This window comes from Myotis myotis, unplaced genomic scaffold (genome assembly GCF_014108235.1).
Source record: "Myotis myotis isolate mMyoMyo1 unplaced genomic scaffold, mMyoMyo1.p scaffold_m19_p_1, whole genome shotgun sequence".
NCBI classification, from domain to species: Eukaryota; Metazoa; Chordata; class Mammalia; order Chiroptera; family Vespertilionidae; genus Myotis; species Myotis myotis.
Genome location: NW_023416313.1, coordinates 2,325,001 through 2,345,203, shown reverse-complemented (window position 1 = coordinate 2,345,203; position 20,203 = coordinate 2,325,001). Strand labels below are relative to the sequence as shown.

The following is a 20,203-nucleotide window of genomic DNA, read 5'->3' as shown; positions in this document are numbered from 1 at the left end:
GAGGGTGAGGAGGAATTGACACAGCAGACTGCTCGTTCTCCCGTTACTGCCGCGTACTTGCTGGTTCACCCGGTGCTGACGAGGCATCTGCCAGGGATCCGCCTGGCCAGCCCGGCCACAGCCTGGCACCAAGAGGAGACGCCACAGGCGCGCTGCTGGCTGGTGGCACCTGGGTAACCGGCCAGGAAGAAGGGTTGGGCGGTGGCACCGGCTCTCTTGCTGTCCCTCCCCGGGGACACCAATTTTACAATCGGTCACTGGCTCTTGCTCAGTCCTCGCCATGTCTGAGTTCCCTGGGACTCGGCGCGGCCACTCCCTCTGGCCAGCGGTGCCCCTGCACTGTCCCCTCTGCCCTCCTCCTCAGGCTCTTTCCCTGACAGACGGCAATGCCACCAGGGCCCCTCTCCTCCCTGCGCCCCAGGCAGGAGCCGGGCTGGGCGGACTTGGCACCTGCCCCCCGCGGTCCTCTCTCCCCATCTCCATGGCTTCCTCATCCCCTGCCCACGGACGGGTCACCTGGCTGCCTCGCTCCCCCTGTGGCCCTGCCAGTGCCTCCCAGACACCCGTATGGTCAGTGGCTGGGCCTCCTGAGTCGATAACCGCCAGTGAGTGCTTCCGTGGCTGTCGTCTGTCTCACCACGAGACTGTGTGGTGACCAGTGGACAGTCAGTGCCTTCGCTCTGTCCCAGTACCTGGTGACATCATCTGCATGAACCATGGTGACATCATCTCCATGGTGACATCATCTCCGTGAACACATGGTGACATCATCTCCATGGTGACATCATCTCTAAGCGTGCACGATGACATCATCTCCATTCACACACAGTGACATCAGCTTCATGTACACAAGTGACATCATCTCCAGGGTGACATCATCTCCATGGTGACATTATCTCCGTGAAAGCATGGTGACATCATCTCCATGAATGCATGAATGAAGAGTGACAAGCAGGGTACACCCCGGGCTTTCACGGAGCGGGAGTGAGAGGGGGCCGCCCCGCTCAGATTCCGTGCCAGCTCCCCCGCCCCCACCCCTGCTGGACGGTGGTTCCCGCCCTCTCTGGGACCATCAGGCAGGGACAGAGTGGCTGCCTCGTGGGGGGCTGTGGGATGTGCACACGGCACGGTGCCTGGTGCCCGGCGCATAGTAAGTGCTCAGTGAACGCGGGACGATGCTTCCCCCCCAGCGCTGGTGACTGCGCCGGGACTGGCGCTGGCGGCGGCGAGGCAGGGCTCGGGCTGCGGTGGGGATGGGGTTCGGTACCAAACTGGAGGAATTTGCAGTGACTACCGCTCGTTCAGCTCTGCCCTTTCTCGATGCTGTGACCACAGAACATCCACGGTCCCGGCTCCGGTGGCCACGGCCTTGCCTTTTGGTGCAGCTGCCGCCGCCGCCTGGGCACTCGGACGCTCACCTGAAGCCATGACAGCGGCCGCTCATTGAGGCGAATGCAGCGTTTTAACCGCCTTGACCGGCAGCGGCAACCACGTCTTGATTTCTAATCGCAAACATTGGAGGAGCCGAATAGGCCAGTTATTCCCAAAGCTGCCACCTTTTCTCCGGGAGGCGCCTGAGTCGCGTGGAAACGGCGCCACGCGAAGGCGCTGCGAGGCGGTCCTGCTCCTGCTGTTCAGGCCACTGCGGCAGGTGAATGAGCTCCCTGTCCCTCCGAATGGGCCCTTAGCCCCCCGTCCTGGTGAGACCGTCTCCAAACCGCGCCGCCCAGAGGACGGGCCACCCAGAGGACGCGCCACCCGGAGGATGGACCACCCGGAGGACGGGCCACCCGGAGGACAGGTTACCCAGAGGACGGGCCACCCGGAGGACGCGCCACCCGGAGGACGTGCCACCCGGAGGACAGGTTACCCGGAGGACGCACCGCCCCCTCCGCCCAGCAGGCGCGCCCTGAGCTTTGTCTCCAGGCTCAGCCCAGGCCAGCGGCTCACTCAGGTCCTGGCGGAAGCCCCTCGGAGCGCGGGGTCCTCAGGACTTGGGGGAGGGGCTGGCGGGCCTCAGGTTTCACTAACGCTAGGGACGAGATGACCACCAAGTCCGAGTGGAAGATAATGGTGCCGCGTTACTTCCTGCTCTGCCATCTGTTCACCTCCTCCAGTTACATCGACCACACGCAGACCCCACACAGCCTCCGGCCGGAGGGAGGGGAAGGTGGGCCTCTGGCCATGTTCACAGATGTTCTTGGGGACGGTCCTGCGTGTCCGCAACGGGCAGGCCAGTGACTGAAGCGGAACCAGCCCTTCCCTGACCGGCGGTGTCGTGGCTGTGCTGGCTGCGTGGCTGTTCCAGGTGAGGCTCCTGCACCGGCGGGTGGGGGACTGGGTTGCAGGCGACGCCTTGGCATGCGGACCACGGGGGCAGGAGCAGGTCCTGCCACTCGCTGAGCTTCTGGGCTTTGTCTGTAATGGAGACGAAAACCTCCCCCCCAGCGCTGTTGTGAAAATACCACGAGAACGCGGGTGCGGTGCCAGGCGCAGGCCACGCACACAGCAGGTGCCCAGAGGATGTCGTTGCCTCCTCACCGGCCTGGCCTCTTGGAGGGAGCGCACGTCTTTGCAGAGACGAGACTCGGGACACGAGCCACCGGCACCCACGCCGAGGACGTGGGTCAGGGGCTGGCGGCACAGGGCCGGCTGCAGCCGGTGACTAAATGGGCAGGGGCACAGGTGCAGCACGCCCAGGGCGGGTCTCGGTGGGTGGGTGGTGGGTGACCGCCGCCCTAAGGCAGGTCGGCCGCTGATCTCACATGGACGGTCCCCGGGCTCCTGCTGCCCCTCCCGCCCTGGTCTGCGCCCTGCAGGCCCGTCCTGCCCTGCGGTCAGAGGAGGAGGCGGGGCATCCGGCTGCGAGAGCCGCTCCATGAGGGTGCGGGGCGCACAGGCCTCGGGACCTGGAGGCGGCCAGGACGGCTGGCACCTGGGGGTCAGCAGGATGAGGTCACGGAGGGGGTCATGAGTGCCAGCCTCGGGCACAGCGGTGTCAGGCAGGGACGTGACCCGGCGGCTGGCATGACATGAATGCAGATGATCTGTGACTTCGCCAAGAAAGACTTCCGGTGAAGGGAGCACCCAGGTCCTCGTGCTGTGCATGGGCTCGGCTCAGGACAGGGACTCCCAGGTGAGGACGGACTCGCCAAGGCCACTGGACACGACACGGACCGCCAGCGCCTCTCGGTCAGACCCCGTCCTGTGCCCGCGGTTACTCAACCCAGAACCGTGACACGGACCGGTTCCTCCTGAGGCCTGGGCGCCGCCCTGCGGTGCTGCCGACCCGCAGGGTGCGGAGCGGGGTGGCGGGAGCGCCGTTGGCTCATCGTGACTCACGTGGGCGCGGCAGCTCTGCGCTGATTCTAATTTCAGGCCCGGGAGTGGGCGCCGCTGTGTTTGTCTGTCTCCTCTGTCTGCCTCTCCGTGCGTCAAAGCCGAGCGTCTGTGCCCGCAGCTGGGCACGTCTGTGTGGCCAGGAATAGATGCGGTTGGGTTTAAATAGACTCATTACTCAGTGATGCCAGTCCTGGGGGCGGGGGCCCTTGGGGGCTGGGCTCGGGAAAGGGCAGACGAAGCACGCCCATCCCCGACGGAGCGGTCTGAATGGGAACCGAGGCTGCGCTGAGCAGCCAGCGTCTGGCGGCGGCGAGGGGGTTCTGGGTGCCGCTTTCCTGTTTATCACTCGCGAGCTGGGCTGCGAGGCCGCTGGGACGGGCACCGCCTGGTGCCGGAGATGGTGGGAGCCGCGGCCCGGGAGAGGGAACGTGGAGCCGACCGGGCGGGTGCAGCCACCGCGGCTCCTGCAGGGACACGGGGCAGCGGGTCCCAGAGCGGCCGCGGAGCCAGCGAGCACTGTGGCGGCGGCAGAGGGCAGAGAACGTCCCGAGGTCCCTCCCGGTGAGGGCGGGCCGGGTGCTGGAGCCCTGCCCTACGCTTCGGACCCACGGGTGCCCAGCGCCCGTGACAGGCCGGCACTGCCCATGCCTACCATTGCCTACCAAGATGCATCGCCTCCCGGCGGAGGGAGGATCAGCCACAGACTGGCCGGGTCACGGAGCCGAGGCAGCTCAAAGGCAGTGGTGACAGGGGCGGGGTGCATATGGCCCGTTGCCCCTGAGTGGGGTGTCTCCCTAATTGTGCACCCTAAAGCCTCACTCGCCTCACCCTCAGCCTGGTCTGGGGCTAGGGGCTTCCCAGAGGAGGTGTCGCCCGAGCCAGACCTCAAAAGACGAGAAGAAGCCAGCAATGGCAGAGCTCAGTGTGACCAGAACATTCTGTAGGGGGACCCTCCTTCTTTCCCAGAAAGCCATGTGTTTGGGTTTTCTATTGTAGATCCTACTGTTGACATATTTATTGGATGTGCTTTGCTCCCTTTGTTATCTGGTTGTCAAGTACCTCCTCGTGCACCAAAGCACATTTCCAAAGTCACCTCCTCCAGGAAGCTCTCCGTGATATGTGTTATTCTGATCCATCCCGTGCTCTGCCTGTTTATTGGGATCGGGCACCTGCTGGGCAGGAGATGTGGCCGTGACAAACACATGGGCCTCGCCAGGCTGCACAGCCTCCCAGCCCAGAGGGAAAGGCAGACTCTCAAAGAGAACACTAGGGAACGTTGGGCTGGACCAAAGGAATGCACAGATGCTGGGAAAGAGCAGGGGAGGGATCAGAATAACGTATCACGGAGGGCTTCCTGGAGGAGGTGACCTTTGAAATGCGCCTTGGTGCACGAGGAGGTACTTGACAACCAGATAACAAGGGGGAGGGTGTCTCTATCATAAAAACAAGCTACACTCATGCTGCGGGGAGAGGAACCTGCAAAGCAGGGGTCCCCGAAAGAAATGAGAAACAGTCAGCGTTGTTGAAGTCGCCCAGAGTTTGGGGCTCAGAAAATTTGAAAGAAAGTATTTTAATTTTATCACACATGGATTTTGTGTCGTTTTGACATTTGAAAACCTGTTTCTGAATTAGCAGCGGTGAGCGGGGAGGCGTCTCGGTCCCGCCGTGCCTTCCGGGTGTGAGCAGGTGTGAACGGTCTCAGCGAACGGGAGAAACACACCAGGTGGCCGAGGTGGCTGACGCCCAGGCGTGTGGGGTGGGAGCGGTGAGCTGAGCGACAGGCAGGGCAGGGACCCGCCCACGTGCCTTGGTCCTGAAACACCCTCCCAGGGGTCGACCATCCATCTGTGTCACCTCCTGCAGGAGGCCCTCCTTGCCCTCGGCCCCGCCCCGCGCTGGGTGCCGCTTTTCCCTCCCCGGCAGCCCGCCTGCACCCGAGCCCGTGCTTGCCCCGTGGCTTCGTGTGATTTGTGGTGCTTGAGCCGTGAAGGGGCATGGACGTGTGGGAGTGCTCAGTGATTCCTGCAGCGAGGTCACTTCTGTGCCCCTGGGAGGGTTCTCCTCCCGAAGGAGAAAAGCAAGCAGTCCCCTCGGAGTCGCAGCTGAGGGGGAGGGGCACGCACGCACCGAGGCACGCACGCACCCATTCCCGCACGCACGCAGCCACTGCAGCCACCATTCCACGCATTCACGCAGGCACGCATGCACGCACGCACGCATGTCCACTCAGCCACGCAGGCACGCAGGCACGCATCCACGCATGCACGCAGCCACGCAGCCACGCAGGCAGCAGGCACGCATCACGCAGCCACGCACGCAGCCTCAGCAGCCACGCAGCATGCAGCACGCAGCCACGCACGCACGCAGCCACTCAGCCACGCATGCCACGCATGCACGCATGCACTCATCACCACGCACGCAGCCACTCATGCACGCATCCATTCATGCCACGCATCCACGCACTCACTGCAGCACGCATCCACTCACCACGCTATCACTCATGCCACGCACGCACGCATGCCACTCATCCACCAGCACGCAGCCACGCATGCACTGCAGTCACTCATGCACTCATGCCACGCAGCCACGCAGCCACTCAGGCAGTGCCGGCACGCCCGTGCACTCACGTCACGCATCCACTGCAGCCACGCACGCACGCATTCACGCAGGCACGCATGCCACTCAGTCCACGCATGCACTCATTCACGCATCAGCACCACTCAGCCACGCATCACTCATCACCACTCATGCATCACACTCAGCATCACGCACGCACTCATCACTACCACTCATGCACTCATGCCACGCATCCACGCACGCCACGCATGCACCATCCACTCATCACTCATTCACTCATTCATTCATTCCACTCATGCACTCACCACTCATCCACGCATTCACTGCACTCACTCATCACGCACACGTCAGCCACCCACTCATTCACTCCATTCACTCACTCATTCACTCATTCACTCACTCACTCACTCACTCATTCACTCACTCACTCATTCACTCATTCACTCACTCACTCACTCACTCATTCACTCATCACTCATTCACTCACTCACTCACTCATTCACTCATCCACTCACTCACTCACTCACTCACTCATTCACTCATTCACTCATTCACTCATTCACTCACTCACTCATTCACTCATCCACTCATCCACTCATCCACTCATTCATTCATTCACTCATTCACTCATCCACTCACTCACTCATTCACTCACTCACTCACTCACTCATTCACTCATTCACTCACTCATTCACTCATTCACTCACTCACTCACTCATTCACTCATTCACTCACTCACTCATTCACTCACTCACTCACTCACTCATTCACTCATTCGCTCACTCACTCACTCATTCACTCATCCACTCACTCACTCATTCACTCACTCACTCATCCACTCACTCACTCATTCACTCATTCACTCACTCACTCATTCACTCATTCACTCACTCACTCATCCACTCATCCACTCACTCACTCATTCACTCACTCACTCACTCACTCACTCATTCACTCACTCACTCATCCACTCATTCGTGCATCCGTGTCTCCACCAGGCCTGGCCCAGATGCCGGTGGTTCTAGGAAGGACTGGAGCCCCACCCCTGTGCCCAGGGCGGTCTGAGGGGGGAGGTCTGGAAGTAAATAATAATGTTATCATAACACGTTGAAAAATGCATTGTAAGAAAAGCGCCTTTCTTATTTTAAATTATTTGTTGATTTTGAGAGAGAGAAGCATCAGTTTTTGTCCCACTGATTCATGCATTCACTGGTTGATTCTTGCACGTGCCCTGACCGGGGATCGAACCTGCAACCTTGGTGTGTCAGGATGATGCTCCACCAACTGAGCTGCTCCGCCAGGGCCATGAGAAGCACTTTCATGAGGGAAACCTGGCTTCCCTGGCCAGAGGCCGGCAGCATGCGAGTCGCCGCCCTGCGGGGAGCGCAGAGCCCGGCCCGGAGCCCGGCCCGATGCGTGAACCCTGCGGTGTCCGGCGAGATGTGTAGGGGTCTTGGTGACCGGTTGCGGTTTCCTGATTGCCCGGGGAAGCCGGGTGCGGCGTGGGGCATTGAGAAGCAGCAGGGCGATGGTTATGCCGAGGACGCCACGGAGCCTCGAAGAGCTGGCAGCAGCCAGAGCGGGCAACTTGGGCAACTCGGTAGCAATATAACACCCACTTACAGCTCAGAGTCTAAAATGCATAGTCATGCGTTCCCAGCGACGCAAATGAATGTTGAACAAGTAATAAACGGGGAGAAGAGAGGACTCTCCCAATATCCCCCCCGCCCCCCCGTGTGGAAGAATCCCCAGTATTGACTGTAGCTACTCCCCCCCCCCCGGAGGGAGCCCACCCGCACTCCTCAGGTGTGGGCCGTGCGACATGACCTCCCACAGGGACAGTGGGAGGGGCAAAGAGGAACCGGCAGCGTCCCGGGGACAGGCCACGCGGGCGGCACGTGCCCTGGGGATGGTCCCACGAGGATGGCACTGCCCCCCGTGCTCTTCCTCCCAAAACCCAGACCCCCCGTGTCACCACGAGGAAAACGTCAGGCAGACCGAAATTGAGGGACATCCCGCAAAATGCCTCACCAGGGTCCCTCGGAAACGCCAAGGTCATGAAGAGCAAGGAGGGTCTGAGACGCGGTCACAGCCCAGAGGCCTGAGGGGACGGGAGGACTCAACGTCATGTGGGATCCGGGCTGGGCCCTGGTCAGAGGGACGTGAGCGGGAAAGCTGGTGGGAGGGGCGCTCAGTCACACGGTGTGTCCAAGTCAGTGCTCTCGTCGCAACGTTGCGTCTAATTGTATCTACTGAGGGAGGTGTGAGTAGCAGGAGCCTGCGGGCCGGGCTGTGCCAACTCTGCAACCTTCTGTCGATCTAAAATGATTCCAAATAAATGTTTATTTAACATAAAAACCTCTCCTAACCCCGCCACTTAACATCGACCATTATTAACACCCGTGTTTCCTTCTATTCATTTCTTTTAGATTGAGGTGTCATTGACATCTAACATTATATTAGTTTTAGGCGTACAACATGATTCTGTGTATAAACGATCACTGCAATAGGTCCAGTTAACATCGATGACCTCACATGGTTACAGCTTTTTTTTTCTTGTAATGAGAGCTTTTAGGAACCTACAGACAGGTTACATCGGACTCAAAGTACGTCGTTTTGTGGTTACGTCACCATCTCCCATTTATTTCTAAAAAAAAAGTTCCGTCATTTTGACGTCTGTACGTATGTGCTTTATGTTTTTATTATGTATTTACCACAAGTAAAGGTCAGCAATTGTTATCTTTCTTTTACATTGTTTTTTACTGTTTCCCTTCATGACTGCTGTGTGTGTGCTCTGAGAGACGTAGGTGCTTCTGTAGGTGGGCTCCGACTTACGGCGAAAATCGCGTTACGTCGTAGGAACGGACCTCCCCGTAACCCCAGGACCTACTGTACTTGCTTAGCAACTTTCAAACACGCAGTGCGTTTCTTCACTGGTCACCAAGCTGTCACTGGTCACTGGACACCCTCAGGACTTTATTTTATAACCACGCGTCTGCCTGGCTGCAGCCGTGGTGCCGCCAGTCCGCCTCTGATCGGAGCCGGGTTTTGAGTCCACATATAAGTGAGATCATAGGGGATGCGTCTTTCTGTCTGTCTGACTCACTTCATGCAGCATAATGCCCGCAAGGTGCATCCGTGCTGTCGCAAACGGCCGATTCCCTCCTTTTTTATGGCTGCGTCATAACCCTTCCTCCCCATGTTATGCATTTTCCACTGAGAACATGAGACTCGCTCTGTGCCCTCACCATGGACACACTGATGCTACCTTTCCTGGGGCGTGGTCAGTGTGGCACGCACGGGAGTCACACTTGCCTGGCGTTTGACCCGTGTCTGGGTGAGCACACAGGTGCCCGTGTCACTAAACATCTCTGCCAACACGCGCCTCTGATCGCTGGCCACCCCCCCCCCCCACATTTGCCCTCCGTACAGAGGACAGCTCGGGGCACGTCGCCCAGGACTCCCAGGTGTGCGTGGGTCCCTCGGGCCCTCGGTTTGCTGGGGACGGAGGGTCTGGGCACGAGGGGACTCGTGGACGTCCTGGGAGCTCATTGGGTTCCCTGGAGACGAAGGGCCTATCGATCGCCATTGGTTCACATGGAGGCGGGAGCTCGTGCCCTCAGTGACTCGGTGAGTAACTGTCTCGGCGGGAAGTGCCCTCTACAGCAGCGGTCGCCGCCGGAGTCCGTGGGCCACTGGTCCGTGAGGTCCGAAAGGTTGGGGAATGTTGGGGTGGAAGGCCCTGCCCATGGGGCGCCCCGCAGAAGGCGTCTCCCGGCCCCACGCCTGCCCTCAGAGAGCTGTGCCCACCCCTCCCTGCCGCGCCCCCTGAAGCCCTGGGCTCGGGAGTCACGCTCACATCCGGACCTTGGCTCCCTCCGGCCTGGCCTGTGGCTCGGCGGTTGGCCTCCCGTCTCTGCGCCTCGGTTTCCCCGCCTGCCCAGCGAGGCGCCCCCGGTGCCATTAGAGTCGCCTCGTGGAGTTCTGAGGAGGACGGCCTGGCCGCGGGCCTGTTAGACTCTCACTGCAGGGGCGCCCCCCTCTGCAGACCAGGAAGCTGAGGCACAGAATGGGGCGTGGCTGTGTGGCCAAGGCAGTGGAGCCCTGGCGTCCGAGTGTGGCCCCCACATGCTGGCCCTTCTGTGCTGACCCTTCATCGCTGCCCTCTCCATGCTCACCCCTCCGTGCTCACCCCTCCATGCTCACTCCTCTGTGCTCACCCCTCCGTGCTGGCCCCTCCGTGCTCACCCCTCCGTGCTGGCCCCTCCGTGCTCACCCCTCGGTGCTCACCCCTCCGTGCTCGCCCCTCCGTGCTCGCCCCTCAGTGCTCACCCCTCCGTGCTCACCCCTCAGTGCTCACCCCTCCGTGCTCGCCCCTACGTGCTGGCCCCTCCGTGCTGGCCCCTCCGTGCTCGCCCCTCCGTGCTCACCCCTCCGTGCTCACCCCTCCGTGCTCACCCCTCCGTGCTCACCCCTCCGTGCTCGCCCCTCCGTGCTCGCCCCTCCGTGCTCACCCCTCCGTGCTCACCCCTCAGTGCTCACCCCTCCGTGCTCGCCCCTCCGTGCTCGCCCCTCCGTGCTCACCCCTCAGTGCTCGCCCCTCAGTGCTCACCCCTCCGTGCTGGCCCCTCTGTGCTCGCCCCTCCGTGCTCCCCCCTCAGTGCTCGCCCCTCCGTGCTGGCCCCTCCGTGCTCACTCCTCTGTGCTCACCCCTCCGTGCTGGCCCCTCCGTGCTCACCCCTCCGTGCTGGCCCCTCCGTGCTCGCCCCTCGGTGCTCGCCCCTCCGTGCTCGCCCCTCCGTGCTCCCCCCTCCGTGCTCGCCCCTCCGTGCTCACCCCTCAGTGCTCGCCCCTCAGTGCTCACCCCTCCGTGCTGGCCCCTCCGTGCTCGCCCCTCCGTGCTCGCCCCTCCGTGCTCACCCCTCAGTGCTCGCCCCTCAGTGCTCACCCCTCCGTGCTGGCCCCTCTGTGCTCGCCCCTCCGTGCTCACCCCTCAGTGCTCGCCCCTCCGTGCTGGCCCCTCCGTGCTCACTCCTCTGTGCTCACCCCTCCGTGCTGGCCCCTCCGTGCTCGCCCCTCCGTGCTGGCCCCTCCGTGCTCGCCCCTCGGTGCTCGCCCCTCCGTGCTCGCCCCTCCGTGCTCACCCCTCCGTGCTCGCCCCTCCGTGCTCACCCCTCAGTGCTCGCCCCTCAGTGCTCTCCCCTCCGTGCTGGCCCCTCCGTGCTCGCCCCTCCGTGCTCGCCCCTCAGTGCTCGCCCCTCCGTGCTGGCCCCTCCGTGCTCGCCCCTCCGTGCTGGCCCCTCCGTGCTCGCCCCTCTGTGCTCGCCCCTCCGTGCTCGCCCCTACGTGCTGGCCCCTCCGTGCTGGCCCCTCCGTGCTCGCCCCTCCGTGCTCGCCCCTCCGTGCTCGCCCCTCCGTGCTCACCCCTCCGTGCTCACCCCTCAGTGCTGGCCCCTCCGTGCTCGCCCCTCCGTGCTCGCCCCTCCGTGCTCGCCCCTCCGTGCTCGCCCCTCCGTGCTCGCCCCTCCGTGCTCGCCCCTCTGTGCTCGCCCCTCCGTGCTCGCCCCTACGTGCTGGCCCCTCCGTGCTGGCCCCTCCGTGCTCGCCCCTCCGTGCTCACCCCTCTGTGCTCGCCCCTCCGTGCTCACCCCTCCGTGCTGGCCCCTCCGTGCTCACCCCTCCGTGCTCGCCCCTCCGTGCTGGCCCCTCCGTGCTCACCCCTCAGTGCTCACCCCTCCGTGCTCACCCCTCAGTGCTCACCCCTCAGTGCTCACCCCTCCGTGCTCACCCCTCAGTGCTCACCCCTCAGTGCTCACCCCTCCGTGCTGGCCCCTCAGCTGCCCCGCCTGCCGGCCTGTGTTTCAGATCCTCTTCCTCAGCTCCTCGCTCAGCAGCGGGGAGCAGAACCTGTTCCTGAGCACGGACGAGGCCACCACCTTCCAGAAGCAGCTCGTGCCCTTCACCGTGGACAAGCTGATCTTCCACCCCAAGGACGAGGACAAGGTCCTGGCCTACACCACGGAGGGCCAGGTGAGCGGGCGGGCGGGCGGCGCGGGGCTGCGGCCGTGTGCGTGCGTGTGCATGTGTGTGTGCGTGCGTGTCCGTGTGTGTGCGCGTGCGTGTGCGTGCGTGTGCGTGCGTGTGTGCGTGCGCGTGTGCATGTGTGGGCGTGTGTGTGTATTTGTCTATGTCTGTGTATGTATGCATGTATTTTTTATTGATTTAGAGAGCGAGAGGAAGGAGGGGGGGAGAGAGAGAGAGAGAGAGAGAGAGAGAGAGAGAGAGAGAGAAACAGAGCCGGCTGCCTCCTGCAGGCGCCCTTCTGGGGATCAAACCTGGAGCCCGGACATGTGCCCTGACGGGGAAGGGAACCAGCGCCGTTCGGTGCCCGGGACGATGCCCAACCCACAGAGCGGCACCGCCAGGGCTGCTCTTGCAGGTTTTAGCCGCGTGACTGTACGTCCCCGGCGCACGGGTTCTTGCTCACGTCCTGGGCGTTCGCCTTTGCTAAGCAGGAGCGTTGTATTTCCGCGCAGTTGGCGCTGCGTTCTAAAACCACCTCCCGTGAGAGCAAACGGGCGAGGCTCCGCGAGGTTCCAGGGTGGGAGCCGTCGATGCAGGTGGCTCAGCGAGGGTAGCGTCCATTATGCTCGGGTCTGCAGGATGGGAATTGCTACCGTGAGCGGCCACTTGCATCCTTGAGCGACTTACTTACCCTCTCTGAGCTTAAGTTCTGTGGTGTGTGTGTGTGCACACATGTGTGTGTGTGTGCATGTGCGTGTGTGCGGAATGAGCTGGTGTTTGACAAGCCCTGAGCTCGGTCGGGGCTCCGCGAGAGGCCACAGGCGCTGCCAGGCTCTCCCGCTGCAGCCGTCCAACCGCCCGTGCTCACTGAGCACCTGCTACCTACGCGCCAGCCAACAGGTGCTGAGTCCCTGGCCCTCCTGAGGCTTCTGTTCCAGGGCATGGGAGCTCCCCAAACGGCCCTTCCTCAGCCCTGGCCGGTTTGGCTCAGTGGCTAGAGCGTCGGACTGCGGACAGAAAGGTCTCAGGTTTGATTCTGGCCAAGGACACATGCCCGGGTTGTGGGCTCAATCCCCAGTAGGGGGCATGCAGGAGGCAGTCGATCAATGATTCTCTCTCATCATTGATGTTTCTATCTCTCTCCCCCTCTCCCTTCCTCTCTGAAATCAATAAAAAATATATATATATATATATATATATATTTAAAAACCTTTCTCATTATCATAGGTGATCATTTCCGATCACAGACCCTGGACAAGTGTCAGGAGACAGTGGCCTGCCACCTGTTTGTGGATAAAGTTTTATTGGCACACGCCTGCCAGTTGTGTGCTGTCCCCGCTGCTTTCCTGCTCCAGGGGCAGGGATGGGCAGTCGCCACAGAGACCGCAGGGCTTTACAGGAAATGGTGGCAGCCCCAGCCCCGGCCAGGGTGGGTGCTCATTCATTCAGGGCCCCCAGCATGGGGGCCAGGTTCGGTGTGGTGACAGTTGAGCAGGGCTGAGTGTGTGACAGGTGAGGGGGCTGAGTGTGTGACAGGTGAGGGGGCTGAGTGGTGACAGGTGAGCGGGGCTCAGTGTGTGACAGGTGAGCGGGGCTGAGTGGTGACAGGGGAGCGGGGCTGAGTGGTGACAGGGGAGCGGGGCTGAGTGTGTGACAGGTGAGCGGGGCTGAGTGGTGACAGGGGAGCGGGGCTGAGTGGTGACAGGTGAGCGGGGCTGAGTGTGTGACAGGTGAGCAGGGCTGAGTGTGTGACAGGTGAGCGGGGCTGAGTGTGTGACAGTTGAGGGACCGGCTGGGGGCCCACAAGCAGCTGGCTTTGCAGAGAAGCGGGAAATAGGACTGGGCATTGGCTCCGGGTCCCCGGCTCCGCCTCCCTCCTGGCTCCCGCAGCTGCCTGTGGCCAGGAGGCCCTTCAGGGAGCCCCACACCCGCCTTCAGCCTCTGGGGGCTGCTCCGTGTCCCTGGGAGTGCAGGGCCGGCCCCGCAGGTGCTCAGCCGAGGCTGGTTCCCCAGGAGCAGCGACCGGCTCTCGGGAGGCTCCTGCTGACCAAGCGCCCGTCTTTCTTCTCTCCGCCCAAAGCTCTACGCGTCCTGTGACCTGGGGAGGAAGTGGCTGCTGCTGCACGAGCAGGTGACCAAGGACCACGTGTTCTGGTGAGCGCGCGCCCGCAGAGGGAGCGTTGGTCCCGCGGGCCACCTCCCCGCCCCGGCCCAGGGCTCCCTGCTCCTGCTCTGTCCCAGCCCTGCCCGTCCCCACCCCTGGGACCTCCAGGGGGTCCCTTGGCTCTGCTGGGCAATGCAGGCGCGGGGAGGGGGGCCTCTGGGGCTGGTGTCCCTCCGGCCACGTGTGCACTTGGCCTGTAGTTGAGGGGCGGGGCTGGCTCCTGGGCTGTGCTCTCGTGGGAGCCGGGTTCTAGTCTCACGCACCAGCCAGGCCAGCCTGGGGCCCAGGCGTCCTGTGTTGGGTGAGGGAGGGAGGCCCACGCAGGACAAGCACCCGCCGAGGCAGGGCAGCGAGGCAGGAGCGGCCGCTCAGAGCCTCCCCGCCGCCGCCTTTCTGCACAGCTGCCTCTGGGGACGCTCCCTGCTTTCTACCCGATTGCTCTTCCTGCACACGCGCTTGAGCACACACAAACATGCACGCACATACATACACACACGTGCACACACATGCACGCACACACGCACGCACACACACACACACGCACAGGAGCAGCTCCCTGCCCTCTCTTGCCACACGCACTCATGCGAAGCGTGGCGAGGAGCTGGCCTGCTGAGCCCCCCTTTGTTTCCTGGGAACCCTGGCTCCCGGGCGCAGGCCTTTCGCTGGGGCGGAAGCGATGCCCTCTCTCCCATGGCCGCCTACGGAGGGGAGGGCCGGTTCCTTCCTTGGAAACCGTAGCCCTGCCTCAATCATCGGCCTTGTCACTGAGGCAGCTGCTGGCCCCGGGCTCACAGGCTGGGAGGGGCGAGGCGGTGGGGCCTCTGAGCGGCGGTGGCCTGGGGGTGGGGGGCTGCCGGAGCTGCTGGCTTTGCCTTGGGGAAGCGGGGGGAGGCAGTCCAGGCCCTGCGCAGTCCCTGCTCACCGAGACCCCTCGGCCAGAGAGAGAAGCCGCCCGCAGGGCCTGGGAGCAAACTGGCGCCCAGTAAGCGTTGTTATCACAGCACTCCTCCCCCAAGTTCCTCAGATGCTCCCGTGGCTGTGCTCGAGCGGTAACCACAGCAGACGCTGGGCCCCGGGCCCCGGGTCCCCTGGGGTGTGGTGACGGCAGCGACGGGCCCTGTTGTCAGCGGCGAAGATGCTGTTTTGACAGCACATCGGGCGTTCATGCGTGAGCTGGCAGCGGAACTGCCAAGGCCCGAGTCTGTCTGACACTCAGGCTCCGGCTTTTCTGAGCTGCAAACAAGTGAGCTCCTCAGAGCGGCCTCGTGGGGCCTCGGGGAGGGCGGCGTGGGGACCTACTGCGCTCTGGGCCCCCACAGGCCCCGCGCAGCCCTCCCCCTTCGTGTCTCAGCGCCCTGAAAGCGCAGTCATCATGGCTGCCCAGCGACTGCCACGCTGTGAGCACTGACCGTCCACCGGCACCGGCCGCAGGCCCAATGTCTCAGGCCTGGCGAGCACACAGCAGCCCAGACATCCCTCCTCACGCTACCGAGGGCGCCTGAGACCCGCCCTGGGACGGTGGTCCTGGTCGCACGGCCGGAAGCAGCAGCCCCGGCCGCACTGCCTCTGCCCGTGGCCAGTGGCCGTGCTGCCGGTCACTGTACTGTCGGTCACTGCGGGGCAGGGTGGCCGCCTGCACTTTCCGGGGAAGCGTGTCTGCTTCTCCCTCGGCCTTGGTGCGAGCCAGCGGCAAGGTCTCTGTCAGGGAGGGAGAAGGGGGAGGGGGGCGGGAGCGAGGTCCCCCTCCAGGCTGGGGCACTGCCTTCGAAGGGCCTCAGACCCGTGTACGTCAGTGCTCCCTCACATCCAGGAGAGCAGGTCAGTTCTGAGCTCCCGCAGCACCTGACCCGGATGCGCTTGGTGGTCTCACATGCCTGCTGCTCCTCAGTAGTGTGCGGAGCCAGGCCCTGCCACCTTCGGGGACCACCTTCGGGGCCACCTTCAGGGACCTAGACGCAGGGGGTGCTGGAGTCCGCACCTGTCCCTCCTGCAGGGAGCCAGCTCTGTCCGAGGCGCCATGAAGGCAGAGTGTCTTCCCAACTCTGGGGGGTCTCTGCCAGGGCCGGGCCTCAGGCCTGCGGTGCTCCCCTGCCCAGTCCAAGGCCTCGATGCGGGCATGCGGGGAAAGAGCAATGGGGATGCTCTGATGGGGGTGAGAGACAGGGGATGAGCGGGGCAAAGAGCGAGTGGGAGAATGAGTGAGTCAGTGAGTGAATGAAGGAGTGAGTCAGTGAGTGAGTGAGTGAATGAATAGGTGAGTGAGTGAGTGAATAGGTGAATGAGTGAGTGAATGAGTGAGTGAATGAGTGAGTGAATAGGTGAGTGAGTGAGTGAATAGGTGAATGAGTGAGTGAATGAGTGAGTGAATGAGTGAGTGAATAGGTGAGTGAGTGAGGGAGGGAGGGAGTGAATGAGTGAGTCAGTGAATGAATGAATGAGTGAGTGAATGAAGGAGTGAGTGAGGGAGTGAATGAGTGAGTGAATAGGTGAGTGAGTGAGTGAGTGAGTGAATGAGTGAGTGAATGAGTGAGTGAATAGGTGAGTGAGTGAGGGAGGGAGGGAGTGAATGAGTGAGTCAGTGAGTGAATGAAGGAGTGAGTGAGGGAATGAATGAGTGAGTGAATAGGTGAGTGAGTGAGTGAGTGAATGAGTGAGTGAATAGGTGAGTGAGTGAGTGAGTGAATGAGTGAGTGAATGAGTGAGTGAATAGGTGAGTGAGTGAATGAGTGAGTGAGTGAGTGAGTGAATAGGTGAGTGAGTGAGGGAGGGAGGGAGTGAATGAGTGAGTCAGTGAATGAGTGAGTCAGTGAGTGAATGAAGGAGTGAGTGAGGGAATGAATGAGTGAGTGAATAGGTGAGTGAGTGAGGGAGTGAATGAGTGAGTGAATAGGTGAGTGAGTGAGTGAGTGAATGAGTGAGTGAATAGGTGAGTGAGTGAGGGAGGGAGGGAGTGAATGAGTGAGTCAGTGAATGAGTGAGTCAGTGAGTGAATGAAGGAGTGAGTGAGGGAATGAATGAGTGAGTGAATAGGTGAGTGAATGAGTGAGTGAATAGGTGAGTGAGTGAGTGAGTGAGTGAGTGAGTGAATGAGTGAGTGAATAGGTGAGTGAGTGAGGGAGGGAGGGAGTGAATGAGTGAGTCAGTGAATGAGTGAGTCAGTGAGTGAATGAAGGAGTGAGTGAGGGAATGAATGAGTGAGTGAATAGGTGAGTGAGTGAGTGAGTGAATGAGTGAGTGAATAGGTGAGTGAGTGAGTGAGTGAGTGAGTGAATAGGTGAGTGAGTGAATGAGTGAGTGAGGGAGTGAGTGAGTGAGTAGGTGAGTGAATGAGTGAATGAGTGAGGGAATGAGTGAGTGAATAGGTGAGTAAGTGAATGAGTGAGTGAGGGAGGGAGTGAGTGAATGAGTGAGTGAGGGAGGCAGTGAGTGAGTGTGTGAATGAATGAATGAAGGAGGGAGGGAGGGGGGAGGGAGGGAGCGAGTGAGTGAGGGAGGGAACAAATGAGTGAGTGAGTGAGTGAATGAGTGAGTGAGTGAGTAACAGGCTGGTGTCATCGGGGACTCACAGCTGACTGAGACCACACTTCCCTGCGCAGCCCCCCGAGGACCAAGGGCCATCAGTGCCCCTGTAAAGGGGACAGCGACCCTCCTGTTCAGGAAAGAGGAAGGCAGGCAGGAGGTGTCCTTCCAGGGGCGCACACACGCTCTACTCACAGAGCCTAGATGAGCACTTCACCTTGCCATCGCGACTCCACTGAGGGACAGGGTGCACACACGCACACACACGCACACACACATGCACACATGCATACGCACGCACACACGCTCTACTCACGAGAGCCTAGACGAGCACTTCACCTTGCCATCGCGACTCCACTGAGGGACAGGGTGCACACACGCACACACACGCATACACACACATGCACACATGCATACGCACGCACACACGCTCTACTCACGAGAGCCTAGATGAGCACTCCACCTTGCCATCTCGACTCCGCTGAGGGACAGGGTGCACACACGCACACACATGCATACACACACATGCACACATGCATACGCACGCACACACGCTCTACTCACGAGAGCCTAGATGAGCACTCCACCTTGCCATCACGACTCCGCTGAGGGACAGGGTGCACACACGCACACACACGCATACACACACATGCACACATGCATATGCACGCACACACGCTCTACTCACAGAGCCTAGATGAGCACTCCACCTTGCCATCACGACTCCGCTGAGGGACAGGGTGCACACACGCACACACACGCATACACACACATGCACACATGCATACACATGCGCACACACTCTATTCACAGAGCCTAGATGAGCACTCCACCTTGCCATCACGACTCCGCTGAGGGACAGGGTGCACACACGCGCACACACATGCATACACACACACGCACACACACATGCACACATGCATATGCACGCACACACGCTCTACTCACAAGAGCCTAGATGAGCACTCCATTTTGCCATCACGACTCCGCTGAGGGACAGGGTGCACACACGCGCACACACATGCATACACACACATGCACACATGCATACACATGCGCACACACTCTACTCACAGAGCCTAGATGAGCACTCCATTTTGCCATCGCGACTCCGCTGAGGGACAGGGTGCACACACGCACACACACATGCATACACACACATGCACACACATGCATACGCACACACACGCGCTCTACTCACAGAGCCTAGATGAGCACTTCACCTTGCCATTGCGACTCCGCTGAGGGTCAGTGCTACTGGGTGACGCCCACAGTTCAGAGGTTGGGGCACTACGGCGATCCCCACTGCTCTCCCCATGGCACATCTGCTGGCTGTGGCACTCAGACTCAGCATCCCCTTTTCCCCTGGGGCCACCTCGTCCCGGAGACCCTTGGAAGGCAGGTTGAAAACTGAAAAGGGCCGACTGGGCGGTGTCAGTGGTGGGGGAGGGGCCGCTGGAGACAGAGAGCCTGTGGGGACCTCTCATGACCTGTGGGGACACCGTGGGGACGGCGCAAGGAAGACAGGGTGCTCCCTGGGCCTGAGCGACCGCGGGGCGCGACCTCTGCGTGCTGACCCTCTGAGCGCTTGGCACGGTGTGCTGCAGGGCCCCTGTCCCTCCGGGAGGAGTGGCTTGCTGGTTGCTGGGGGGTGTCACTGTCACGTTGGCTCGGATGCTACTGCAGTAAAAGCACCAGCTCGCCAGACCCAGGTGCTCACGCTCAGGAGCAGGCGGAGTCGCTGGGGGCTTGGAAGGGAGGTGCCGTAGCAAAGGAAACGCAGGCAGAGCACAGGTGACACGACACAGCAACAGCTGGGACCCTGCCCAGACCTCCGCTGGGTTCCTTCCCTCGGAGAGCCTGCCCCTGGCCTCCTGCGGGGCCCTGTGCTGGGCGGCCCGGGGCCCGGGCCCTGTGCTCGGCACTGACGCAGCCGGCCTCCTGGTCCCCGGAGCACACAGCCCTCGGGGCTGCGGTCCCTCCTCCTCAGCTCCCTGACGGCTCCCTCCGCAGCCACGGTGCCCGCCAGGTCCCAGGCACATGCCCGCCGTGTGCCCGAGCCCCTGGGCCACCATCGCCGTGGGGGGCGGGGGAGCAGCAGCCGAGGCCAGTGACTTCCCAGGGCGCACTGTGGTGGGTGGGGGGCCGGGAGCCCCGGGGTGAGGCAGAGCCCTGCAGGGAAGCCCGCCTCCGGCACTGACAGCTGTGCGCCCTGGGGCCCGCGCTTTGCTTCTCTGGGCCTCAGTTTCCTAACCTGCAAAATTCGGGCGATATTCCCAGGCCTGCCCCTGGCTCCAAGTTCATTTTGATCAAAAACAAAACCTAATAACCTTCAACACACACACGCACGCACACGCACGCACGCACACGCCCATCACGGGAACGTCTTGTGTAAGGGGCGTCTCCTGTGGAAACGGTGCGGATAGAAGGCTCAGCAAACCCGGCCCGCCAGGCGCACACCCCCAGGAGCCTCGGAGCCTTGGAGGGGACTGGCCTCCAGCCCACAGCCAGCGTGGTCTCCGGCTCGGGAGCCACGGGCCACATGGGGTGCAGGACACGGACACGGGCTCCATGCCC

General features: G+C 61.9%; 1 protein-coding gene across 2 annotated transcripts in view; it reads left to right on the top strand.

The window, feature by feature from the left end:
- SORCS2 (sortilin related VPS10 domain containing receptor 2) overlaps positions 1 to 20,203 on the top strand; it is a 232,339-nt gene that overhangs the window by 171,047 nt on the left and 41,089 nt on the right. For both annotated transcript variants that reach the window (XR_004970897.1, XM_036328153.1), the window contains exons 4-5: positions 11,785 to 11,949; positions 14,024 to 14,097. Coding sequence is in view for 1 of the 2 variants with exons in the window: in XM_036328153.1 (XP_036184046.1) it covers positions 11,785 to 11,949; positions 14,024 to 14,097 (239 nt within the window). In the remaining variant the exon portion in view is untranslated. The remainder of the gene's footprint in view (positions 1 to 11,784; positions 11,950 to 14,023; positions 14,098 to 20,203) is intronic.